This window comes from Hyalella azteca, unplaced genomic scaffold, assembly GCF_000764305.2.
Source record: "Hyalella azteca isolate HAZT.00-mixed unplaced genomic scaffold, Hazt_2.0.2 contig5144, whole genome shotgun sequence".
Classification (NCBI taxonomy): Eukaryota; Metazoa; Arthropoda; class Malacostraca; order Amphipoda; family Hyalellidae; genus Hyalella; species Hyalella azteca.
In genome coordinates this window covers 62,232-90,187 of record NW_025935343.1, presented here as the reverse complement: position 1 = coordinate 90,187, position 27,956 = coordinate 62,232, and the positions used below count along the sequence as shown (strand labels likewise).

At 40.4% G+C, this 27,956-nt stretch overlaps 2 protein-coding genes across 2 annotated transcripts; both read left to right on the top strand.

Annotated features, from left to right (window-relative positions):
* The first annotated feature begins 3,383 nt into the window (after window positions 1-3,383).
* LOC108666120 (NAD kinase 2, mitochondrial) lies at window positions 3,384-10,419 on the top strand. The gene is made up of 8 exons (XM_047880305.1): window positions 3,384-3,943; window positions 7,244-7,519; window positions 7,856-7,968; window positions 8,204-8,321; window positions 8,831-8,998; window positions 9,382-9,450; window positions 9,682-9,865; window positions 10,406-10,419. Exons 1-8 carry the CDS (start codon window positions 3,692-3,694, stop codon window positions 10,417-10,419), a joined length of 1,194 nt encoding a protein of 397 aa, XP_047736261.1. The 5' UTR covers window positions 3,384-3,691.
* Window positions 10,420-11,490: 1,071 nt separating this feature from the next.
* On the top strand, window positions 11,491-24,795 carry LOC125177827 (homeobox protein OTX1-like). Its single transcript, XM_047880304.1, has 3 exons — window positions 11,491-11,646; window positions 12,715-12,865; window positions 21,964-24,795. Exons 1-3 carry the CDS (start codon window positions 11,491-11,493, stop codon window positions 22,380-22,382), a joined length of 726 nt encoding a protein of 241 aa, XP_047736260.1. The 3' UTR covers window positions 22,383-24,795.
* The last annotated feature ends 3,161 nt before the right edge of the window (window positions 24,796-27,956 follow it).

Genomic DNA, 27,956 nt, shown 5'->3' with positions numbered 1-27,956 from the left:
CCTCAGTTCACAATTCCGGTGTTCACAATAAATTAAACTCTGCTTTGATCTGAATACAAAAGATCATAATATAATAATTAGTCAGTCGTCAAGGAAACAACATCGATTTACACCAATATCATTTGCTTTATTTTTTTTCAAATTTTCAAGCTTCACAAAAAACCATCGAATTTATTATTGTCGTTTAAACGTTGAAATTTGGCCATCGTGAAAATTTATTTCGACTGGAAATAAGAGCTACGAGCGGTAAACTGGCTACGAAAACGCGCAGCACTCGAAAATTTAGAACTCACAAATAAATATTGGGCTACCAAAATATCACAAATAAATTAGAAACCACAAAACTCCAAAACACAAATAAATGAAATCTCATAATATTTTTTAGATTTTTATATCCACTCATTTGCAAGAAAATGGTAAACGAGTCGAACCTAACTTGGCTAACCTAACCATGACCTAACCTAATGGAAAATGGCAGTAGGTAAAAATGTAACAAATGCCCTGGCCAGAGCGCAATGGTTATTAAAATGGTGGATTTCATTAAAAAATTATTGGTTATGAATTGAGTGAAAAAAGCCAGACGAACCAGCCGAATCGACCCGTTTTGCCATTCCTATTGAAGACCGGACGAGGCATTAACGAAAAAAACCTTGCCACTGCGCTATGGGTTTAATGTGTATTGAACTCGGTGTATTTAATTTCATAATTACTGGTTACGAATTGAATACACCAGGCGTGCCGAATCTGGATGGCCCACGCTAACGCTACGGGCTCGCCAAGCTCCCGCGTATCCACGTTAGCCGCGTTGCTACGCCGCCATATTTGTATCACACTGGCGCCTCAGCTTACTCTCTCGTTCCTACACATTTGGACGTTTTGGTAGCAATGGAAAAAGAAAGAACAAAGCAGAAATGATTAGGCTGTTGTCAAAAACTCCTTCCTTCAGTGGGAGACCGATATTTAAGAAAAATGTTCGACATTAACGATGTTGATCCCAACGAAGTGCCGGCAAAGCCGTGATGTGCAGATTTTTAACACGGGGATTTACTAAACTATTTGATGTTTGGTGGTCAGCCAATACACATTGCAAGAATTCAAGGCATACAAGACGCTTGAAGCTTACAAACAATTTGTGGATGGATGGGTACAGGCGATGGAGCAACGAAACTTCAACGAATCAAGAAAGGCGATCGATGTACTTGGTAGAGTTAGTTTATTAGTACAACTGGACGAAGATAATGATGCTGAAGAATGGAACCTTCTAAGAATGGAAAATGAAATTCCTTTTCACCTTTTTTAAGAGGAAAAGGATAGAATTTTATCAATGCTCACCAGGTAACCAGGGTTCGGACGGCTCATAGTAATACCGATCCCGATATTGGACGCGCTCATGTGACACCTCAGACCACAGAACTTACCAACAACACACCAATTCACCAGAAACCTCGACGTTTTGCAAAACCAATTTATATTGAAATTAAAAGGCAAAGTAAAGAACTGGAAACATTTGATGTTATAGAACAAAGCGAATCATTTTGATCTTCCAACAAACCAGCCAACTGCAACAACACTATCATCGCTGCAGGATAATGAATCATGACAATGTTATCTGATCTGTAAATATTATTACGTTTTATTCTTACTCATGTAGCATATCTAAAGGCAAGTAACAGATTTTGCCCCTGGAAAATGCATAGTATCGTATATAATAAATATTCACGGCTGGTAAACTGACATGCGATACGTATATTAGTACGAGCCATAAACTGATACGATATACACGGCATTCACGGCTAGTAAACTGAATAAACGCATTCAATTGTAAAGTTTTCTGTCTAAATGGCCGTGAGAACGACTGGTACATCCTACAACGGTGCAGGAGCGTCCCATCTTCAAGCAAAAACTTCAAAAAGAGACGATCGCAGTAGATTTAACACGTAGGCGAAAGCTAGACCCTGCTACAAATATGGCGGCCGATTCCACAATGCATCTGGCGATTCGGTGCCGTGACGTCATCCTTTCGAGCCCGAATATCTCCAAGAAAATTAATTACAGTGGGGGGAAATAAATATTCGTACACTTGAAAAATCGTATTTTAATGTATGTAAGTACACAAACTTAACAGGAAAAGTGATTTAAATTATGTATAGAGACGCATAGTATTCAAAAATACTATCAAAAGAAATTAAATCTCAATGCAACATGTTCACTTTTCGGGGTGAAAAAAGTATTCGTACAAAACAACAAATCCGCATTATTTTAATTTAATACTCGGTTGAATACCCTTTATTCAGCTCAACAGACACCAATCTATTTCTATACGTCTCGACCAATGATTTGCAGATGCTGACTGGTATTTTATACCATTCTTCTTGGCACACCACCTTAAGATTCTCTAATGTTTGTTGGGGACCATTTCTTAATTTGAATCTTCAAATACCGCCACACAAACAACTAATTCTATCGCGTTGGAAGGAAGGAGAAAGTTATAGGAAGATTGCTAGCCACTTGAATGTTCTTTCCTTTTAGTACAGTTGCTTCGCTCATTGGACGCTTCAAGACCCGTGACAGCGTTGAAAACCAAAGACGATCAGGTGCTCCTAGGAAGATTTCTGCACGATCTGCTAGATTATTGGGACGAAAAATCCAAGAAAATTGAATTTCAGATCTCTAGAACAATCAAAAGTGGGCTAATTTTCGTTGTCAATGTTAACAACAAACAAACAAACAAACAAACAAACAAATAAACAAACAAACAAACAAACGCGAAGCTAAGCTAAGAAAAACGTGTTAATAATAAAAAGCCAGACGAACCAGCCGAATCGACCCGTTTTGCCATTCCTATTGAAGACCGGACGAGGCATTAACGAAAAAAACCTTGCCACTGCGCTATGGGTTTAATGTGTATTGAACTCGGTGTATTTAATTACAAAATTACTGGTTACGAATTGAATAAACAAGGCGTGCTGAATCTGGATAACCCCCGCATTAGCCCACGCTAACGCTTATGCACTATTGTCCGACCGGTGGGAAATCCGAAAGAGATCTTCTGGATGTATGTACATTCTTGTACCCACTTGTATCGAAATACGATCAAAAGGATCAAAATATTGGATGTACAAATTGCGACGCTATTCATAACAATCTCCAAGAAAATGAATTTTGTACATATAGGTACCCATTTTCGCCATATCAAATTGTTATAGCTAGTTTTTTCAATTTCATCCAGGTCTATTACGTGTGAAAAAAATGTCCATGCAAAAATGAAAATTATTCGTTAAACAATCACTCACATATGCAAGTTCTGCCAACATAAAATTTAGCCGCTGCAGCGGATTCAAAGCTCCTGTAGCAATAAATTCCGGTTTTTTAGATGCTGAAAATGTTCATTTGAGGCGTTATGATAATTTATTGATCGAAAACTTTTTTCTTAGACAGTGAGCATTACAGTGCGCCAATTCACCTGTTGGTGCAGGTTCTGCATGTAGATGCAAGTGGAGAAGAAAATTGAAGAAAAATTAACAAACTGTTCAACAAAAGAAAAAAGTCCCTGACAAAACAGTCAAAACTCAGTTGACATTTGACTTGTGTAGGCAGTGTAGCTAGCCGCTAGGTACTCTGAGACCTGAGTCTGTACTCAGAGACCAGAGTCTCAGTCTAAACTCTCAAGTCACCAAGCCAAGTTCTCAGAATGTGGTTTCAATATGGGAGACAAATTTTTTCAAACCGTAAAATTCTAATCAAAGTATTCCAAGTGCCATGTTCATGTATGTCAGCTACTCCTGGTTTTAATCCAAAAAAAATTCTCATCCTAACTAAATTATCCCGGTATGATTTTGAAAGAAGATTACATCCAAATCTTAGTGAAGATCAATTAAAGTCTAGTTTATATGCCAGAGGTTCTGATTATCACATGCTGCTTCATTATCACAATGTACACAAGGTAAGCACTAGCCACTGAGCACTAACGTGACTAAGCAGCAGCTTGAAATTCTAAGTCATTTTTTAAATATAATTACTTAGACATGTATTACCTAGGTAGTCTTACTCTTACGGTCCTTGTTAGATAAAGTCCTACTTTTTTTTCTGAAATATTGTGGCTCTAATATCTTGTAATTCCAGTAGTGGTAGTAGGTGGCTCTAAAGTGATATTTTTTTTCTTTGACTGAAGAAAGCACAGTTCACAAATATGTCATAAATTTTACAAAATTTTAAACTTCCGCAGAAGCGTAATCAGTACCACATTCCCGTTACAATATCCTGCATAATGAGTGAACCCAAAACAATGAAAACATTTCAATGGGGATAAAATAGTTGCTGTTACTACGTCAGAGTCCATAGTGGCAAACCAGAGATTTTTTAGAATCAGTTCATTTTTAATTTCCTCATTTACTCAAGATTTGAACCAATTTCTTATGTATGATAATGCTGGTATCCATGATACGGTACTTTACTTGTCTACTTATAGGACTCAAAAATGAACTTGAGGGAGAGTCTAAAAAACTCTCTGCTTTGCCACTATGCGTCAGACTGCACTATAACTGCATTTATTCTCTATCTAAAACATTAATCATAAGTTATAACATGCTCAATTGCCACTAAAGTGAAGACTTGAAGACATATGGTGTTTTTGATAATGATGTTTCTAGGGTAAAAGTAGAGATTTTGAATAACATGTGTAGGTATGGGATTTGCAAACAAGTTTGTTGCTCATAAATGGCTTTTCACTACCTGGATAATGAATATGGTATTCACGGCTCCAATAAATGGAATCACGGCTTGCAAATCAATAAAATCACCGCTCAAGAAATCCAGTTGTGCTACAGAGAGTAAATGTTATCTTCACTAGTAGTTACTGTCTTTGTCATTAATAAGTACCTAGTCAAGTTTGAAAAATTTGACTATTACTTGAATTATGAATAGCATATGGCAATAAAATTAATTTTATAAAATTTATAATCTCTTTACTTCACAGTTCTATATTTTAATTCATATGGAAATAAAATGCTAAAGCATTGTGGATTAGAGTGGAAAAAATTTAATTTTCTGTTTCTGGCCACTACAAAATTTTTTAAGACATTGACATGAGTTTGTCTAACTTTACTTTGCTGCCTTACTCAGGAACCTATCTGGAGAATTTAATGAAATGAAAGTGTCCATGATTGAGAGCAATTATACCTAGTCTAATGGCCTTTACCAATTTTTTTCTTAACAATCAAGAAAAATGGCAAATTATGCCTGTGATTTTTTGGTACTTTTTGCCTCATGAAATGGTCTTTGTTATCTGCAATTTCTGAAAAATTTCGCCCAGTATTTTAGAATGGTGCTTAGAAAGATGTAGGCATGTGAGAAATTTCATCATATAAAATGAGCTGTCTGTAGTCAATGGACCATGTATGATGTAGTTTGTGCTGGACTATCCCAATCTGATCAATTGTTAGAGACGATCATGCAGACAAAGTGGCTATGCCGGCAGCCATCACTGATCGTATGAATGGTCACTAAAACTTTCACAAGCATAACTGCAGGCCGTGAAGACCATAAGCAGGAAGATGCGCACCGTGCATGGAATTTGTGCTATCATTTTCACTATGCCCACAGTGCGTTGTAATTCGTTGAAAAATAAATGTGCCCTGCACCAAAATTGGTTTGAAACTGAATGCGCGATCGCACGTGAACGTATCCTGGCGTCGCACGGCAATGCACGATTGCACGTACGTGTATTACTGTACATACACACGGTAATGCACGTATGTGTACATACGATCGTATCCTTACGCTACGAAGCTATGCACGTGACCGCAATAGGTACCGGGCAGCCGTAGCTGCCATTGCTACTGGCACCAGCCGACAGTGAACGTATGTACGGTCTTGAATACGCATACGTGCATAGCCGCGCGGTGCAGGGATACGGTCTCGCTGCTGGCATCGAACGAATGTGCGCCATCTTCTCGTATACGATTGTGTGCAGAGTTTTTTTTTGGACATGATTCTTTTTGCAAACATCGTGTCCGAAAGATATACCNACACGCCGCGATGTTCACACGCCGCGATGTTCACACGCCGCGATGTTCACACGCCGCGATGTTCACACGCTGCGATGTTCACACGTCGCGATGTTCACACGCCGCGATGTTCACACGCCGCGATGTTTACACGCCGCGATGTTCACACGCCGCGATGTTCACACGCCGCGATGTTCACACGTCGCGATGTTTACACGTCGCGATGTTATAATTTATGACAAGCAGTTGGCCGCTTATCTGCTTGTCCCAAGCGCAACGGACTTGAATCTCGGCCATTTATATTTGGCAAACTATCAAAATAGTCCCAAAATTATATAAATTCTCTCATGTTAAACGAAAAGCTTAATTAGTTTCTTTGCTAAGCCGTAATTCTTTTATATTGCTGCAAAACATGTGTTTGTATTATCCTTTTATGTTTGTTAAATAAGATGTTATATATTTTACTAAGACATGACTTCTTGAGGGTAAGACATGACCTCTTGAGGGTAAGACACGACCTCTTGAGGGTAAGACGCGACTTCTTGAGGGTAAGACACGACCTCTTGAGGGTAAGACACGACTTCCTGAGGGTAAGACACGACCTCTTGAGGGTAAGACACGACTTCTTGAGGGTAAGACACGACTTCCTGAGGGTAAGACACGACTTCCTGAGGGTAAGACACGACATCTTGAGGGTAAGACACGACATCTTGAGGGTAAGACACGACATCTTGAGGGTAAGACACGACATCTTGAGGGTAAGATACGATTTTTCGAGGGGTGAGACACGGTCGTGCTGGTGGTCGTTTTTCGCCTTCTCCCAGTTTTAGCCCCCATTTAAAAATAGTAATGTAGTACATAGTAATGGTACCTAATAGGCTTTTACAATAAATTTCTTCTAAGTTACTTGCCAATATTGAAAAATTAGTTTGTGGGACGAGACTGAGTACCATATTTCCAAAAAATTAGTCATTGCTGTAAATCCTTCAAATGCCTTTTTTCTAATTTAACAAAACTTCGTGATGTGCAGTATAGGGCAGACAAACGTACACAGTTGAATGACTGAAAAAAATGCCCTTACACAGAGATTCCCCGCCAAATTGTAGCCAGTGCATTTGAAATGCCACCTCTTAAAATTATAGCCAGTGCTTTTTGAATGCCATGATCAAGTCGTTCCTTACCTTCAGAAGTATGCGTTCGTCTCTTGCATCTTCTGACCATCTTGCCTTTATTTCCAGAGAGTGGAGCAAGCTGTTGTTCAGGCCTTTGATGAGACTGGAATAGAGACCAAAGTTGTTAACCGCCTTGAGTATTGCGATGCTCTCATTGCGTGGGCTGATGCAGTAGTCACTACGGGCGGTGACGGCACTTACCTGCTAGCGGCGTCAAGGATACGTGACAGAAGCAAGCCTGTCATTGGCTTCAATTCAGACCCTACGCGCTCTAAGGGGCAGCTCTGTCTTCCTGAGAAATATTCAGCCTCTCCCAGAACTGCTGTGGCTCAGTTACGCAGAGTGAGTATTGGGTCTCTTACTTAACCTGTTGAAATTAAAGATCACAATGATACTTTTATTTACATGCTTATTCGAAGCCCAAAACCTAGTGATTACATCACCAGATTTCTAGATATACTTTTTTATTTATTCATGTTTTAATACGTTAGTGAAATTTCAAGATGAGTGCTATAAGCTAAATGAAAACCAGTTCTTTTTGCCAGGGGCTTTTCAGATGGCAGTATCGATCCCGCATATACTTTTTTATTTATTCATGTTTTAGTTTTAAATTTAATACATTAGCGAAATTTCAAGATGAGTGCTATAAAATAAATGAAAACTAGTTCTTTTTGCCAGGGGCTGTTCAGATGGCAGTATCGATCCCGCATCAGAGTGACGCTGCGCGGTGAACACATTTACCAAGCACCAATTGAACTGCACGACCAGCAGCTCCTCAACCCGGAGTACAGGTGAACACTCGTGTCCATTTTTGAACAAATTATTTTAACTGTGACCAAATGATAACTGATTTGTTTTACAATGTTTTTGAAACAAATGATTGTTTCACAATGTTTCTGAAACAAATGTTTGTTTCACAATGTTTTTTAAACAAATGTTTGTTTCACAATGTTTTTGAAACAAATGTTTGTTTCACAATGTTTGTTGTGCTAGGCATATATGTGATAGTATATTTATTCTTTTCAGATATTTGGACATCGATGCAAACTTGAAGAGTGAACATGTGCGGCACTCCTTGTCAGAGTGGGGCCAGGCTGACCCCTCGCTGCCTACAAGAGTTCTTCCTGTATTGGCTCTCAATGAGGTCAGCAAATCCTGTTTGTTTCTTAACTTTGTTCAGTTGAACGCTATTTTGAGGGATTGTTTGATTTCACTTCGAGCGACACGCTTTCTTTTTGATCAGGTTACACACGAGTGTTAATACATCTGGTTACACACGCGTGTTAATATACCAGGTTACACACGAGTGTTAATGTAAAAAGTTACACACGAGTGTTAATGTAAAAAGTTACACACGAGTGTTAATGTAAAAAGTTACACTCGAGTGTTAAGTATAAAGCTACACATGAGTATTAATAATGCCAGTTTTATTGAGAATATCTTTTGAGTTTAATCTCTCAAGCTTTCTGATAAGAGGTACAGTAACAGGGTCAATAAGTCTTAAAATTTGCCCAAATGGAAACATGTTTAAATGAAGGGCTCTTCCCTAAATATACATGAGTATTAATGTATAAAGTTACACACGAGTGTTAATGTATAAAGTTACACACGAGTGTTAATGTATAAAGTTCCACACGCGTGTCAATACACCAGGTGTTCATCGGGGAGTGCATATCAGCGCGCGTGTCGTACCTGGAGTTGCAGTTCGACGACCAGGCGCCAGGGAAGCACAAGTGCTCAGGTCTCATCGTCAGCACGGGCACAGGCTCCACGTCCTGGACCTACAACGTCAACAAACTCACCGAGCAGAACCTCGAGCAGGCAAGTGCTCTGATCTTCTGGGGTATTTCTTATCACGTTCAGTGAATCGGGAGAAAAAAGGCCAATGGTTGAGAGGTAAAATCGCGAGGAGCTAGATTTACTTGATTTAGAATGTGTAAGTTTAGTCATCAAGAAGATATTTAGTGATTAGAGAGCTATTTCAAGCTAAACTCATTAAAGTAAACGGCACATGGGAGTACTAGATCTCAACTGTCTTCCATATACTATAATACTCCCTGTACTGATATATTTTTTGGGCCTCGTTTTTATCCTTCTCCGTACGAATCACGTAATTATTAAAAGGCTTTGTTGAGGTTTGTTTTCTGCAGAAATTAAATCTACATTGTGTTAATGCTTATATATAAAAATATTGTTTATTTCAGGCGTTGCTTATACTGGAAGAGGTCACTGGCAGTCCTAAAAATTTCTCACATCCTGCGCTGGTTGCCAAGGTAAAATAAATATTGATGTCTGAAATGTTTTTCACCAGCTGCTCGTGCTCATATCATGTAATAGCTGAAGAGGATGTATGGACATTTCTGAATCCCTTCGAACTCTCTCACGTCTCAATGGCAAGCGTTTTAATTTCACTCTTTGCTGCCGTTTCAGAATTTTCATTGGTAAATCATTTATCATTTCTACGAACCATGACCCAAAGGAAGTCAATATTCATTGTTTTGCAGGTGGCAGACGAGTTCAACATCCTCGCCCCTTTCTACCCGTCCTCTCTTCCACTTTTTCTCCTTTCCCCTCCTCCACTATTCCCCTGTTGCACCCTCTTCTCTCTCTTCCCCCTTTTTGTTCCACATTCCTCATCCCCACCAGCGTTCCCCTCATCCTCCCTCACACTCCCCTCACTCCTCCCTTGTTCGTTCTTCTCTACATTATTCCTCATCATTCCTCACCCATTATTCCCCATCATTCCTCACCCACCACATTTTAATTACAGTCCCCCCTTCCGGCCCCTTCCCGCATGCCTGAACAATTATGCGACAAGACAAATCTTTAATTAATCAAAGCTGATATGCATTGTTCCAAGCATTAATTGATCAAAGCTAATCATGGTAATGTTGCATTGTTATTAGTATTAATTTATCAAAGCTAATCACGATAATGTTGCATTATTATTAGAACTAATTGATCAAAGCTAATCATGGTAATGTTGCATTGTTATTAGCATTAATTGATCAAAGCTAATCACGATAATGTTGCATTGTTATTAGAATTAATTGATCAAAGCTAATCACGATAATGTTGCATTGTTATTAGAATTAATTGATCAAAGCTAATCACGATAATGTTGCATTGTTATTAGCAATAATTGATCAAAGCTAATCACGATAATGTTGCATTGTTATTAGCAATAATTGATCAAAGCTAATCACGATTATGTTGCATTGTTATTAGCATTAACTGCTTAAAGCTAATCATTATAATATTGCATTGTTATTAGCATTAACTGCTTAAAGCTAATCACGATAATGTTGCATTGCTACTAGAATTAATTGATGAAAGGTAATCATGATAATTTTGCACTGTTTTTATCATTTATTGATTAAATCTAATCATTATGATATTGCATTGTTATTTGCATTAATTGCTTAAAGCTAATCTTGATAATGTTGCATTGTTACTAGCATTAATAGATCAAAACAAATCATTATATTATCACATGTCAATTTGATATTATTAATATAATAATGTTAGTAAATTAACATTAATTTAATAACAGAACGTCGCGAAAACTGTCACGGACATCGCGTGCTGCCATGTCGTGGCAGTGGCAATTTTACTGTCGGTATCTGGTGGCAAGCATGCCATCGTTATTGCTAACATGTATATTGAAGGCCACTCAACATGTAACACATTATAACCACTCAACAGCCTACTCTATAGAAGCCCACTCAACAGCTATCGTTACTATACGTATATATCGTGACCGGAACCTGTGATGAACTCCACGGATTTTGCTCCCAGCATTTTAGTATCTGTCATCCGACCGCGTAAACTAAGCCTACTACCGGAAAACTATTATATTATATTATATTATATTATACTAAATTTGATCATCCATTGGTGACTGATCACTAGAGTTACCATTAATATTAAATGTTTCTCATAAAGCCAGCCGTACGGCAATGAATACATTAATGTTGCGTTTCTACTCTCGACGTGAATCTCTAAGCCGTAATCTTATATTTTATTCAATATTTGGTCGCACGGAGGGAAATGATAAGATTTTTACGCTTTGAATTTTATCGCTGACTGTACAAGATCTTCCATTGAAATAATTAATTTTACTAAATCAGTGACATTTTTCCCGTCAACTTCATGTGGTTGCAACAGAACAGACAATTATTTATTCATATCACTTATATAATTTCAGTCCCGTGGTGCCGGCAACAGCTGATGAAAGGCAAAAAATATGAAGAAACGCGCTAAAGGCAATAGTAGTGCGGGCAAGGAATGTGGGACACGGGGTACAGTGGGATATGGGACGCAATGGGACACGGGGTACAGTGGGACANCCTCACTCCCCTCACTCCCCTCACTCCCCTCAGGTATGGTTCCAGAACAGGCGAGCCAAGTTTCGTAAGCAGGAGCGATTGGCGCAACAGAAGGTGCAGCAGCAACAGCAACAGAGCTCCACCTCCACCTCCACCACCACCACCTCCAGCTCCACCTCCTCCACCTCCAGTAACAACAACAACAACAACGAAAGTGGAGCAAACTCCGCAAACGCCTCCCCAACTTCCACCACTGGCCCTGTCGCTAAGGTATTTCCCAATATGATTTCCACTCCGTAATTTTTTGCACCGTTAATATCTGGTTCCGTTAATTTTCTGTTTCGTTAATATCCTGTCAGTTGTTTTCTCCTTGTTTAGATTTCGGTCTCGTTAGTTTCCAGCCCTGTCCATTTCGCCCAAAAAAATTGAGATGCTGGCCCGACTCTGAAACAGGTGCCGCCTAAGATACGGGGAGCAGTTAAATCAGCCGCTAATGTTCTTCAGTTTAAGGTTGAAGAGCAGCCTCTGGGCAGCTTGCTAGCTTTGTATGACTCGGCTCGGCCAACTCTTATCATACTATCAAGACACACTTATCATACTGACAGGACACACTTATCATACTCTCAGGACACACTTATCATACTTTCAGGTCACACTTATCATACTTTGAGGACACACTTATCATACTCTCAGGACACACTTATCATACTTTGAGGACACACTTATCATACTCAGGACACACTTATCATACTTATCTTACAGGCGACTATACAGTTGGAAAGGAGATTTTGACGAGAAACTTATTTCGATCAGGTGGCCGATAACATCCTCCATAAATTTCCGCCGAATGTAGCGACTCTTGGGCAGAATTTTAGGCGGTCCCAAAATTTTATTATATTTAAGCTGTTAATATACATGCAGTCCCACTAATTTCCTCAAGGGTAATTAACCTCCCTCAGCTTAGTAAATATAGAATCATTCACTAATATTCTTTTGATTCTCTGTTTATTCTAACTTTTATTTAATTTTTTAATCTTTTTTCGCATTCATATAATTCCTATAGATGTAATAATTTTTTGTTTAATTGAGTTATCAAAATTTAAATAATTCTTATTAATATCATGGTTATATATCTCACAATTATATCCAATATATATACAAAATATGTATATTATATTCTACCCCTCCTTCCCCTCTCCCCCCACACAGCTGGAGGGGAAATGCTCGTCCCAGCGACGCAAGGAAGCCCCCGCCGCCCCCCACCTGCTGCTCCCCCTGGACAGGCGACTGGTGGCTTTGAGGCGGCTGCGTCACGCAAGCAGCAGCTCAGCGGCATCTCGACTGCGCCGTATCTCGATAAGTGAGTTGCATTTCGTTAGGATCAATTAGCATAACTTGTACTCGACTGATGGTAATTGCCGACGATTTGCCCTCAATACATTTTATTTTTAAATACATTTAAATTTAAGCGATTGATTTACCGTTGGAAACACGGTAAACACATGCCGGGCTAACATATTAGAAAAAAATATAACTCAGTACTCACTGAAGTGAGTGACAGAGAGCGCATTTTCTCGTCGACGAAAACGTGAAGTCACGGACAGACGGACGGACATACAGACAGATGGACGGACGGACATGGCGAGCACAATAGTGCATTTTTTCCATAAATGAGAAAATGCGCTAAAAAGCTCTAACAGCGCCATTCTCTGCGAGGGCATAAAGACGTCTATTGAATATTTATCACAATGTTGAATTAATCGTCGAGGAAAGAGAAATAAGTAAATAAATGCTGTATAGAAACTAATAATAGTGAAAAGTACATCAGTTAACACTGATTGCCTTGAGAAGTACATCTTTAGATATTAATCACCCATATAGGAATGTCTTGTAACGGCTAATCGTCCGTGGTAGGATTATGTTACGGCTGTTACAGACTGATCAAATGAGAAGGACGTCGTTAACGCACTCCTCTTCCAGTGACAGACTCTTTAAAGTAGATTGTAGGTGTCTCTGCAAGGTATAGAATAGATCGTCCTCTCCTCACCCTCCATGCGGTGCACAATCGCGGCGATCTGCGAGTGATGAAATAATCGCACCGATTAATTAATTAATCGCATTAATTAATGTGCGATTAATTAATTAATCGCACTGATTGCTCTGTAGGCCGCACGCACACGGGGCCACAGCGTAATGTGCACAGGCCATCACCTCAACACTGGTGACCTCATTAGTTTAGGGTTCTCATTGTTGTTTGATTACACAAGCAACAAGGAATAACTATTCTATCATGAATATAAATAAAAGGAAAGTATTCAAAGAGACATTACTTCCTTGTCAGTTTAGGCTTAACGGCAGATTTTTATTGCTTTAGACTTTTACGAGCGCACAGTGAAGTAGGTACCGCTTTTCATCAAACGCTTTGCTCTCCCGTTTTTTCGAGTCATTAGCATTAGTAAATGCAGGCAAGCGTCCTAAGTATAGAAGCAAAATATATCGATCTGAATTAAAAATAGTGAACTTACTGGATCGTGGATAATCTCTGACCGACGTAAGTGGTCAGTTGCATTTATGACTGTGTACAGTAATTATGAAGGCATCGAGCCACGTTATGACCTGTCTCTTATACACATCTAGATGTGTATAAGAGACAGACTGTACCCCGTGTCCCACTGTACCCCGTGTCCCACTGTACCCCGTGTCCCACTGTACCCCGTGTCCCACTGTACCCCGTGTCCCACTGTACCCCGTGTCCCACTGTACCCCGTGTCCCACTGTACCCCGTGTCCCACTGTACCCCGTGTCCCACTGTACCCCGTGTCCCACTGTACCCCGTGTCCCACTGTACCCCGTGTCCCACTGTACCCCGTGTCCCACTGTACCCCGTGTCCCACTGTACCCCGTGTCCCACTGTACCCCGTGTCCCACTGTACCCCGTGTCCCACTGTACCCCGTGTCCCACTGTACCCCGTGTCCCACTGTACCCCGTGTCCCACTGTACCCCGTGTCCCACTGTACCCCGTGTCCCACTGTACNGCCAGTGGTGTTGCCAGTGGTGTTGCCAGTGGTGTTGCCAGTGGTGTTGCCAGTGGTGTTGCCAGTGGTGTTGCCAGTTGTGTTGCCAGTGGTGTTGCCGCCAGTGGTGTTGCCAGTTGTGTTGCCAGTTGTGTTGCCAGTTGTGTTGCCAGTGGTGTTGCCAGTGGTGTTGCCAGTGGTGTTGCCAGTGGTGTTGCCAGTTGTGTTGCCACGGCACTATTTTTAGCGGCGCCGGCAAAGCAAGACGCACGGCACACAAGAGGCTTCCTCCTAGCGTCCTGCTGGGGCATGGAACATGTCACAATCTGAAACATGTTAATAGATGATATACCGTACGTAACATGTTCGCAGCGAGTATATCTCAAATCTATAATATGTTAGTTGGTGATATACATAACATATTCATAGCGAGTCTGCTACCAATACATAACATATTAATGACACAATAACATGTTCGCAACGAGTGTGCTTTTAATCTATAACATGTTAATGACACACATAACATGTTCACAGCGAGCATACCTCCAATCAATTACATGTTAATGACACAATAACATGTTCACGACGAGTGTACCTCCAATACATACCATGTTAATGACACAATAACATGTTCACAGCGAGTCTGCCTCCAATACACAACATGTTAGTAGGTGACACACATAACATGTTCACAGCGAGTCTGCTATCAATACTGTACATAACATATTAATGACACAATAACATGTTCACAACGAGTGTTCACAAGACGCAATATTTTGGCCCGAAAAGATGGCTTCTCACAATTCCCTGCAGGCGCCGCGTCCGCCAAGATGGACGGCCTTTGGGCCGCTGCAATTTATGCCCAGCGTCGCCGGTTCCTCCCAAACTAGACGAATAAGAAAAGTTTTCAAATAAGAAAAATATAACAGGGACTTGTCCCTGAGACCTGAGCCGAGGGCGGCGCATGGAACTGATGGACCCGCCGAACAGAAGTGATCGGTTGGCTTGAAAAAAAACACGTTGAACCTAGAAGGACTCAGCACATTTTGAACCAACAGTGAACGAAATAACGCTATTACAGTAAAATGGAAACCATTCTCTATCTTTGCGTTGATTTGCGGTATGAATTGCCTTGTATTGTAGGCGTGCACGACTAATAATACTGATTAAATCTTGTTTCATATATGTCCGGGTTCAAATGCGCCTACAACTTCTTCATATACACATACCCAATTGGACCAACTCCAAGGAACCTAAAAATGGCTTCTCTGGAACTGGTCATCACTGGCGAATGTGAGGTTAACTATCGTAATATATTGGCCCCTCACGAAGTTGATGCTGTATTGTGCATTAGACTTGAGGATGTGCTTTGAGATACTGTCCTGTGTTCAGGAAGACTCTGAAGGACTCCCTTATTGGCACTGAGAAGCTGTGAAGCCGAGCTATGACCCTTACACCGCAGTTATGAGGCACTATCTAAGCACTATTTTTTTGATGAGCTGTCATGGACGAGTAACTTGACTTTACAGAGCTGTCACTCCTGACGATCCCATCCGGCCTCAGGACGATGCACTGATCTAGCCTTAATAATTTAGCTTGAGTGACCTTAGAATCTTGACGACCTCTTCAGAGTGACGGCAATGGCATGGGCTGAGACGCTATCTGTCCCACTTAGTTCCTTTAATTAGACCCTATGTGGGGGCGAGGGTGTTGCAGCTGTGGACATGCGATTCACTGGATAAGGTAATATTTTTGTCGGGTTTCTGGTGCAGGTGTTGGGGCTGTGGGCATGCGATTTGCCTGAAAAGGTAGTGCTGCGTCGGGTTACTAGTGCAGGTGTTGGGGCTGTGGACATGCGATTTGCCTGATAAGGTAGTGCTGCGTCGGGTTACTAGTGCTTGTGTTGCAGCTGTGGTCATGCGTTTCACTGGATAAGGTAATATTTTTGTCGGGTTTCTGATGCAGGTTTTGGGGCTGAAGACATGCGATTTGCTAGATAAGGTAGTGCAGAGTCGGGTTACTGGTGCAGGTGTTGGGGCTGTGGACATGCGATTTGTCTGATAAAGTAGTGCCGAGTCGAGTTATTGGTGCTGGTGCTCGGGCAGTGGACGTGCGATTCGCTAGATAAGGTAATGCTGAGTCGGGTTACTGGTGCAGGTATTGGGGCTAATGACATGCGATTTGTTAGATAAGGTAATGCTGAGTCGGGTTACTGGTGCTGGTGTTGGGACTAATGACATGCAATTCGCTACATAAGGTAGTGCAGAGTCGGGTTTCTAGTGCGGGTGTCGAGGCTGTGGACATGCAATTTGCTGGATAAGGTAGTGCTGAGCCGGGTTACTGGTGCAGATCTTGGGGCAGTAGACGTGCGATCTGCTCGATGATGTAGTGCTGAGTCTGGTGATTATTGCGGGATTTGGGGCTGTAGTGGACACACGATTCGCTGGATGATGAGTAGATAAGTCGGGTTATTAGAGTAAGTGCTGGGTTGTAGTCCCCGAAACAGGTAGGTAACCGGTGATTGAGACTTGCACTGCCTCATCTCGTTTGCACTTAACAGTAAAAACGAGTTCTCGATTCGCGTTGCGTTGAAAAAAAGATACTTTTACACTGTAGCTGAAAACTCGTGTGTTATTTTATGAAACAAGTACTGTTTTATTTATGGTCCTAATGTTTAAAAAAGAAGTTTATGGTCGGGTTTCCATGAGGAGTATCTGTGGTAGTGGGTGTAGTAATCGCCCACAACCTATTATAGTTCCTTGTATAATACGAAAGAATCCAATTATTCTCTTGAAGCATGCAAAAAAAAATGGCCGATAGTTCCTATTGCTACATAGAAACTTTTTTCTGGTACGATGAGTTCTCAATTTATACAATTATGCTTTTCAAACAATAGTTCTGAAAAATTTTACACTTAAATATCATTTACAACTTTTTTTGAAATGAATTTCTTCGTATTGGGAGCAGCGGACGCAAGGACAGAGCTCGCTGTAAAGCCTCTAAGTCCCTATAGCCGACACTACCTTGGCATCATCGCATCCCCGTGGGGGAGAGGCAAGGGAAGAACGGTGACCCCAGGGGGATTTGTGGGGCTGTTAAGCAGACGATGTCCTTGTAATCTTTGTTAGGTGGATGGTCATGGAGAATCCGGGCCGATGACGGCCCATTAAAGACCTGTTAGGTCGCTGCTAATGGGGCCTTACGACAAGGTGGCGTCAGCGTCGGGGCGGCCAGGCTCGCATTACTTGCTTTAATTTTGCTGACGCGGCGATTGTTGCAGGCAACCTGATTATTGGCCATTATTCGGGGGAGGGCAGGGAGGGGCATGTGGGGGACATGGGGGGAGATATGTGGGTTGGGACAGGGATGGAGGGTCATGTGGGGTGAGGATATGTGAGGGATGTGGTTATGTGTAGAGGGGGAGTTGCATCCGGTATCACATTTTCAAGTTAGAAAACACTGACGTTAAACCTAAATTTAAGTATATAAACATTTCCAATAAACCTGAATTTTATTCCATCATATTCTCAAGCTTGGGAACATCTCCCTCCCCCCTTCTGCCGCTGTGTCTCGCTTCTCTGTCTGCGTCGTTGACACCAAACAAACTTCTGAGTTTTGCCGCACGCTCCAACGAAAGTTGGCAACTGCATGAGACTCGAGTTCAAAAGAGCAACACAGCTCGGCTCTGCCGCCAATATTTCTGCAAAGTAAAAGAGTCTTGTGAGTGCAAGAGCCGCTCGACAAACTTTTGCTGCCATCGCTGCCCAAGTTGTGCGTTTGAAGTCGCCTTGCGATGGTGTAACACGCGGTGCCTCCTCTCCCCCTTGACCTCTTGGCGTGTTCCCTTTTGACCTCGTGTTGTGAGGGAATCATGAGTTGTTTTGAGGTTACCTTAACTCAAAAGAGGGTAGAAAGAACGGACGAAAATCGCTCGAACGGAAATTTCAGGATGATTTTGTGGTGATCTTTAGTAGATTGAAAGAATGGTGATTCTAAACAACGGACGAAAATCACTCAAACGGAAATTTAAGGATGATTTTGTGGTGATCTATGGCAGATTGAAAGAATGGTGATTCTAAACAACGGACAAAAATCGCTCAAACGGAAATTTAAGGATGATTTTGTGGTGATCTTTGGCAGATTGAAAGAATGGTGATTCTAAACAACGGACGAAAAGCGCTCAAGCGGAAATTTAAGAATGATTTTATGGTGATCTTTGGAAGAACGAAAGAATTGTGATTCTATAAGGAATGTGTTATTTTGCGGCGATAAATGAAAGTTATGTGGCTTTAGATTTATACTTAATACAGAAATTCAACTAACAATTACAATTTACATCATTAATAGAATAACCGAATATTTACGGCCTGAACAGAGTTTCGCTCCCCAGCTTCAGTATCCTATAGACTCGCGTACCACGCTCTCCTGCAAGGCTCGTTCTTCACATTTTTATCCCGTGGCCATTTTTTATTCCAAGTCTCCGACATTTTCGGGAGCGGCTTTTGAAGGCAAGGAAGGCAATTTTATTGCCTCGTCTCAGGCAAAACAAAGAATGTTTTCTGACGCACCCCGACGGCCGCTACGCCGACACGCACAAAAAAATAACAAATTTTTCTCAACGAAAAATCGAGGCAAAAAATTCTCGTCTGTCTCCGTAAGTTATTAATTCCAGACAAGCGAGGCAAGCGAGGGAGGGGAAATGTAAGTGATGGGGCGAGGGATTCTTATCAGAGGGAACGATCGAGTCAGCAGGTTTCCATTAAATTTAATTTCTGATATCAAGTAGAATTAAAATTCTGATTTGATATATGAATAATTAAAAACTAGAACTAATCCTCCTTATTGCTAAATGAATTATTGTGAGATTTTTTTTATTGCTCGAAGATCATTTAAGCGATTTAGGATGTTATAGAGTAGTTATGCGAACGCATATTGAAAATTTAGTTCGTAATGTAATAAATTAGTCTACCTTTTGGTTTTGTTACAAGAATTAAACAAAATGGCAGTTTGCGCCATGGCATAGCGTTAAATATGTTTCATGGCATACTTTTGCCCTGGACTCACGCAATGTTAATGAGATGCTGGTGATCTGGCGCTCTGAGATAAGATAATAACAGATTATTTATTATTATTAGCATTATTAATGATAGTTATGATATAAACTGTTGAACATAATTATATTATAGGTAAAATACTTGCAGTCTTAACAGTGAACATATGAAAGTATCTGGAATGATGGTCGTGTTTGCTGCAGTCTAATAAAATTACTGAACAAGAAAACAGCCAAGATTATTAGCCGTATTTTTCAATTCGTAAAATTATTAATATGATATTTAAGTGATCAAATTACGTTGACATAATTACTGAATATTAACAATTTTCGCTCATCACTTGTACAGCAAATGAATCGATTGCAATTTCTACCATAGACTAAGCTTCACTGCTTTATACTGGAAGGCTACGTCGTCGATTTGTAAGAAATGAATGAAATTAAGTGCGTTTTCACTAGATAAACCCTAAATAAATGCGATGATGTAGAAATACTAGATAAACCCTAAATAAATGCGATGATGTATTTTGCCGTGCAAATGCGGATGTAAATGAAATGTTGAAACCTCTTACCGTAGATTTTTCAGAAATGATTGAAATGTTTTAAATTTTTACCGTAGATTTGAAGGAGGAATTATAAATGTTCTGAGTTTTCAGCATAGATTTGAAGAAAGAATTCCAAATGTTTTGAGATTTCACCGTATATTAAAAGGAAGAAAATCTGAATGTTTTAAGTTCATGGAGGTAATATATACATCAATACATAAAATATAATTAGCAGGAACTCAGTATAAATTTCATGAAGTTATCACCTCGTTAACACTCAGTTGGTAGATTTTAACGACTCCACAACATATTAGCTAACCTTCGTTTACTAAAACATGATTAAAAAGTCTTAGTCCAAACCTCCTCAAATGACTCTTCAAAAACTCAAACTCTTTTTATCTTACTTTCTTCGTAAACTTGGAAGGCTTAACGCATAAGGGCAATTTTACATATAATTACAACGCGCAATAATCACCACAGACGTTAGGTGAACAAGTTCAATTTTCCTGTATTTTGTACATTCCTGTTCATAGCCACTGTAGATCGTTGTAACGTTTTCCTCAACAATTTATTCTTGAAACTATATTATCTCCGTTATTTCTCAATAAATTCCGTATTGTTAAATAAACATGCCTTTATAGTGTATATTATTCAAGTGTAGAATAATAAATGAATAATAAATGTGTAGAATAATAAATATTATTATTCTACACATATTTTTCACCCTACACACAAGGGGTGTATGGGGCGCATGGGGCAGGTGTATGAGGCCACACAAACACGACCGTATTACACAGCGGCCTAAGGCCTATAATGGCTTGCGCGGCAGAGTGGCAATATTTTATAGCTGCAGCAAATACGCAATATTGCTGCTGTCTCAGTCGATATTTACTGCCTGCCTCTAATATTTACGACCATTAATAATAACTGCCGGGCACAGTCGCTCCTCTGGTCCCTCAAACTTCAACTCGAGTTTAGTTTTCTTTTTTAAAAATGAAATAACGTGTGTGCATGTGATCTGCTAACGCTTCAGATAGCTTATTTAAAATTGTGATAACAGGCGAGGATAATTAAGGAATACGAACTGATAATAGATTAGCAAAAGCGAACATAATAATTGAAGTAATAACACTGAAGCAGGAGTGAATGAAGTTAAATGTCATCGAAGAATAAACGAAGAACAATCCTGCTAACTGAGCACATGACACATGCTTCACACTTCATACAAATTGCATACACTGCAATACAGTTACTGTTACAATTACTGTCACAGTTACTGTTACATTTACTGTTACAATTACTGTTACAGTTACTGTTACATTTACTGTTACAATTACTGTTACAGTTACTGTTACAATTACTGTTACAGTTACTGTTACAATTACTGTTACAGTTACTGTTACATTTACTGTTACAGTTACTGTTACAGTTACTGTTACAGTTACTGTTACAGAGACTGTTACAGTTACAGTTACTGTTACTGTTACTGTTGCAGTCCTGCTAACTCAGCACAGGACACGAGGCTCACATTATACACATTGTTAACACTGAGTTACAGTTTTATAATTGCGGAAAGTTTATACGTGAATTGGGCATTGTATTCATTTGTCAGGACAACTGTATGCATATATGCAAGCTTAATTTAGATTTGCGTACAAATGTCAACACTATAAACCCTTTATATATTAATAAAAATATAAAATCTATATTATAAAATATACAAAATATAATTGCAAAATATATGTAACATATAAAATATCAAATATGAAGTATAAAATATAAATACGAATCAAATATAAAATGTGTACACATAAAATTTGAAATGAAATATTAACCGTAAACTTTTCTTTCCCCCAGCAGGAGTCAAGCTCGAGGGTTCCCCCAAATGGTCGTCCGCAGCCCCCAGCCAGCCCGGCGGGGGTGGGGGATGCACTGGGGGGTTAGAGGGTTGCAGTTCCCCCTTGACTGCCCTCGAACCCCGACCCTCATCCCCAGCCCTCTCCCTCACCACCCTGACCGCCCACCACACCTCAGGCTCCCTCACCACAAACCTCAACCCTTCACCATCATCAACATCATCATCGAGCATCAACGGTTCGATGATGCCTCACCACCTGCACCACCACAACAACCATCACCAGCACCACCACCATCACCACCACCATGGTAGCAACGCCCCGCCCTCCTTCTCACTACTCAACCACAGCGTTAACAACTACATGCTACCTGACCCTGGCAAAAATAACCTGATATCGCAGCTATTTTAACCCCAACCAACCCCAACCTCGTGAAATAAACCCAACCATCGTAGTTAAGTAGCTAATTACGAACGGTTATTTGCCGGCCACCTTTTCGGAGAAAGTCATTAATTATTCAAATAATTTTATATTTAAGGCATGGCCACATAAAGCCATCAAGGAATTTTGCCGAAAATTAAGCAGCAATTTCAACCATCCCAATTTAATTCTATCACCACCCATCACAATTTTCAATTCCCTCATTGCTAATGCCAATCATCAACGAGTTGAAATGTACGATATCTGCGGCTTTCTTTTCGGCTGGGTAATTTTTACAGATAAATTCTTGATTCCAGCTGACCGAAGTCAACTTTCCTGTTTGTACTCTTTATACAATTGTTTCCACTGTACCTACATATACACAAATTGTGCACACTTTGTGTACAATTTGCCGTGAAATGTTATTTACACAAACAGTAAATTGTGGCACATGACTCATATGTAATATACTCGTACATAAATCAAATTAGATCATAGATATAGTACCAAAAGTTTCCGTCATCCATGAAAAGTTGTAGAGAATAATTCTCCGGATACTGCGCTATCGTCCCGTGTACATAAAGATTATAATATAATTAAATAAAAAATTGTAAATAAGGATGATAAGTGAGTGATGCTCACTCAGCGTAAGTGATGATTAATTTTAATAATCAACACATGTCAAATTTATAATGAATTGTCTTGCTTAAATTATGTTTTCAGATTGAAGGTCACCGAGAAACTATCGGATGTCGTTCAATGGCCAATGTTGGATCTCAATTTCTTTGATGTCAGAAGTGCGTTATCTATCGGTATTTGAATTATGTTATCTATCAGCTGTATTATCTATAATAAATTCTCACAATCCTAGTATAGTGAACATTTTGCATTAATAGTGTTATGCTTTTATTACACTAAGATTAATTAATTACAATGTATTCGGAATCCGAATACATAGAAATTATTTCGAATTGTCAGATAAACACTTCTTTAATTTATCTGTTCAGTTCATGTGGTAGCTTGTGTAACCTATTAAAGAGCAACTAGTTCTGTGTAAATAGTTACATGACTCGAGTAGAGTTGGTGCTAGTGACCTAGTGGTATATTGATGTTGAGCCGCCACTAGCGTTACTAGTGCTAGTAATGCCAACGTTGCTGTATACGTGTGTACATAAAACGATGTTGTATCATGGATACCCAGCGTCGATTTGATTACTAGATGCACACGGGCCAAAATTTCAGTTATGTTAAACGTACCTAAACTAGAGGGACAATATGATCAATTCTTTGTCAATGCAAATACTGTTCAATTGTTGGCATTGAGGTCTTGCTGTGACTTGGATCCTCGGTCTGGGCTTCAAAAAAAGTCTCTTTGACAGAATACACGGCAGAGCAAAGCTTACCATAGCTTGCGTTTAAGGCAAAAATATACTATTATGTTTAGCAGCCTCATACCTCAATGCACTACTGCTGATTATTTGTTCTCTTCTAAAAAAAATGCTGGCATCTGGAAATTTAGTACATTTCGAGTATTTCCGGAACCAATGATAAGCACAAAAAATATTCCTTCTTCCGCGATAACGGGATTAACTGAATTGACGGCCTCCATACAAACGATCCAAAATTAATCTATTTTGTTCACTGTCATTACTGAAGAGCTAGAAATAATTCAGTTACCGGTAAGTAACCAACCGCTTGCGTCTCCTCACAATCGTCCTTAATTTTCAAACTTCTGTTCATAAATCGAATAATAATATATTCTCAAACATCGTAATATTTTTATTTCGAATCCAAATTTTTACTGTACAATCAAAAATTGTATCGCTAGGCATATTTAATATGCCATGGCGTCTTTCCTTACTTTTTTGTAATTTCTTTACTTCCAGAGCATTTCTCCAGTACACGAAACAAATTTACAGTACACGAAAATTTCTCCAGTACACGAAACAAATTTCCAGTTCACGAAAATTTTTCCAGTACACGAAACAAATTTGCGTGACAATAATTGTAAGACAGTCGTACTCTCAGAAAAATGAATGTGTGAAAAAAATCTCGCTCGTTACTCTGAGTGTACTAACCCAGTTGTGTGCCAAACCTTATCTCGACGTCAGTGCCATCACAAGCATGTATATATTAGTATATTGTACTCATTGTCTCAGGGCAGGATAGAAGCATGGAGACAAACTTCCTGTCATTGGCCTCGCAGATATCGAATTATTAACCATCTAGTCAAGCTGTAGTCACGTTAATTTTATCCTATGTTAATGCTAAGTATTTCAGATGCAAGCTATAAGTATGAAGTGTACAGTCGTAATCTAGTGTCGGTGTCAAGGTAGTTAGCAGAAGCACTCATTTCATCTTTAGAAACAAACTCAGTTTTTCTCTAAACGGTGCCAGTAAACAAAAATAAATAAGATATATTGAAAGGAGTTCTTTTGTCCTTTATCGCATATCGAAATGGAAATTGTATTTTTTTGTGATTAGTTATTTTGTGACTCCCAGACTAGGACAAAACATTTGCCCTGAATATGTGTTTTATTTAAAACAAATTCGAAATACCGTCAAAGTTTCATTTGAAATAAATACTCGTGAAAACGAAGGAGCTGCAGATTGACAAAGGCTCTAAATTGACAGCAGGACGAGAAACTGGCAGTCGCGGTTGTTCCTAATCAGAGTAATTGACCAACCGCATAACTTCTCAACACATCGCTCCTATTGCCCTCGATATGCAGGGCCAGGTAGCCGAATAATTTAATGATGGAAATGACGCCGAAAGAACGTTTTTTTATTGATATTGTAGAACTAACGTTTATTTAACGTTATTTCCACGTCAGATGCTTGCTGAAAACGTATCTGTAAGAGTGGGCTATACATAAGTTGATGACGAGATTGTAAGGTCAGTAACCGGCCGCAGGATTCTGCTGAGACAACTCGCACATCAGGATTTTGCCACAGGACGGAAAAAGATAACTCACATATCACAGATCTCGCGGCAGCTTGGTGACGAGACTGGCAGATCAAGATCTCACCACAAGATGGTGATAAACAGCTACCAGATTAGGATCTAAGAACGGGAATCTGGCGATGCAACTCACAAATCCGGATTTCAACGAAGGATGGTGACGAGACAACACGCAGATCAGACTCGTAGTCTCGGTCTCGTGCTAGGCTTCGAGTCTCGCTCTGCAATTCAGGTCTCGCTCGTCCCTGCAGCTGCTGCACGGCGGTCCTAATGACACCGCCGCGCAATCAAGACAAAGCGCCTAAGTTGGCGGTGCAGTCGTGCGTGTTAATCGTGAGGTGCAGTCCTGTGATGCAGTTGCGCAGTGCAGTCTACATCCCAGTTGTGCGATGGAGTCGTGTGGTGCAGATGCAGTTGCGCAGTGCACTCTACAGCCCAGTTGTGCGATGAAGTCGTGTGGTGCAGATGCAGTTGCGCAGTGCAGTCTGCATCCCAGTTGTGCGATGAAGTCGTGTGGTGCAGATGCAGTTGCGCAGTGCAATCTACATCCCAGTTGTGCGATGAAGTCGTGTGTTGCAGATGCAGCTGCGCAGTGCACTCTACATCCCAGTTGTGCGAAAAGTCGCGTGGTGCAATCCTTCGTGATGGTCGAGAGTTGCAGACGATCGATGCAGCCAAGCGGTGTATGTTTTCGGTACAGTCCTTCCATGCAGTTATGCATTGCAGACATGTGGTGCAATCTTCAGGTGCAGTTTTTCAGTGCAGTCAAGCCTTAGTCGTTCGAATCAGTTTTCGGTGTAGACGTTCAGTGAAATTGTACAGTTCAATTACGAGGTACCATCTTTTGTGGCGGTCGAGCGTTGCAATTGTTCGTTGCAGTCGTTTAGTGCAGTTGTACGGTGCAGTCGTATGGTTCATCAAATGCAGCATTCGAGAGGCTTTCAACTTTGCTAACAAGACACACGTGCTGAGACCTGGAAACTGTTGCATCGCAAAGGAGACATTACAGACTGGAAATGGTTTTGGATTAGGATGATGCTTGACTTTCCCGTATCCCATCATCGTCTTCGTTCCTTCCCGGGGTCCCCGTCATCGTTTTAGTCCATTCTCGTTTGACAAAGAGGGACGACTGGCCCGTAATACCACGTCATCAGAAGGAACGTTCTGAACTGACCTCGCGACGTTCATCACTTGCCTGGATGCGAGCTGATATGGAGTGATGCACAGCACACCGTGCACTGTCTTTCTTCTCTGACCAGTGTCCCTCTTTTGCCTCCCTTCTTCACCCAACGCTGTCCATCGCCGTCCACACGGCCCTCTCTCTTCTCTTCACTGCCCATGCGGACCTCTTTCTACCCCTCACCGTCCAAGTGTCCCTCTTTCTGCCCCTCACCGCCGACAAGGCCCTCTTTCAGCCCCTCTTTGCCCACGCGGCCCTATGTCTGCCCCTCGCCGGCTGTCTCGCGGTCAGGACGAGTAATTCATCACGAGCTGACAGTCCTGCCAACCCTTCCGATCAGGAGATCGCTGTGCCACAGCAGACCACAGAGTGATTGAGCCTCAACAGACCAGGAGATCACTGTCCGAAGCAGACCACACAATAATCAAGTCACAACAGACTATGAGGCTGCCGCACCATAACGGACTTGTGTGCGGTCGTGTTTTGGTAGACCAGAATATGCTCGCACCACAACAGACTAAGTCTTTAACAAATGGTCTCAGAAGATCACTGCGAAAATCAACCAAAATCATCACCCAACGTACCTATTGTCTCAACATGAAACGCTCAATCCCTAATGGTGCGTGGTTGAATAATCATTGTTTGAAACATTTACAGGTTTATTTTATTTTAAACAAACTTTCAAATTTATTTAAAATCAAACATCTTTGTTTTTGGTGACTCCCGAGCAGCCAGCAGCCAGTAGCCAGAGCAACTAACAGTCGCCTGATTGCCTGAGAATTAAGACTGCTTAGATACGTGAATAGTAAGGACTGACTCCTACCTTAATTTTTGTTAAATTTAAGCCCTGAAAATATGTTATCTAATTTTTTTCTAGTGCACTTTTCCGATTTTGATTCTAACAAATGGTTTAATTACGGTAACTACCCATACCTGAAATTTTATGTATTAGTAGCACTGATTGAGAATGATTGATACACACACAGAGGTCACAGTTTGGGAAACACTATGTAATGGTTTCGTGTATAAGCTAACTTGCTTGTCCAGTACCTACTACCTACTATTGGTGGCCAGTTGTGTCCGTTGGTACTGGCTGCAACAACTGCCTCAGTGTAAACGCACATTAACTGGTATTAATCAGGAAGAAATACAAATCTTCTTTTAACCATCTATTCTCAATATTGCACCGAAAATATGATTAATTAAATTTAAGATTTGTTAGATTGTGTCAAAGACTAAGTTGTAAACAAAGTAAGTTACCATAGAACTGATACTCAATGCGAATTTAATTATTCTGTTGAACACGCAAAAAACTAATGGCCACAAATCGGACTCTAAACTCAATATGTTGAGCGCGACTAACTGCTAATCCCTAAATAAGCATGTATTCTTTCGCACGAAGCTATTTATTAGCTCGAAATTT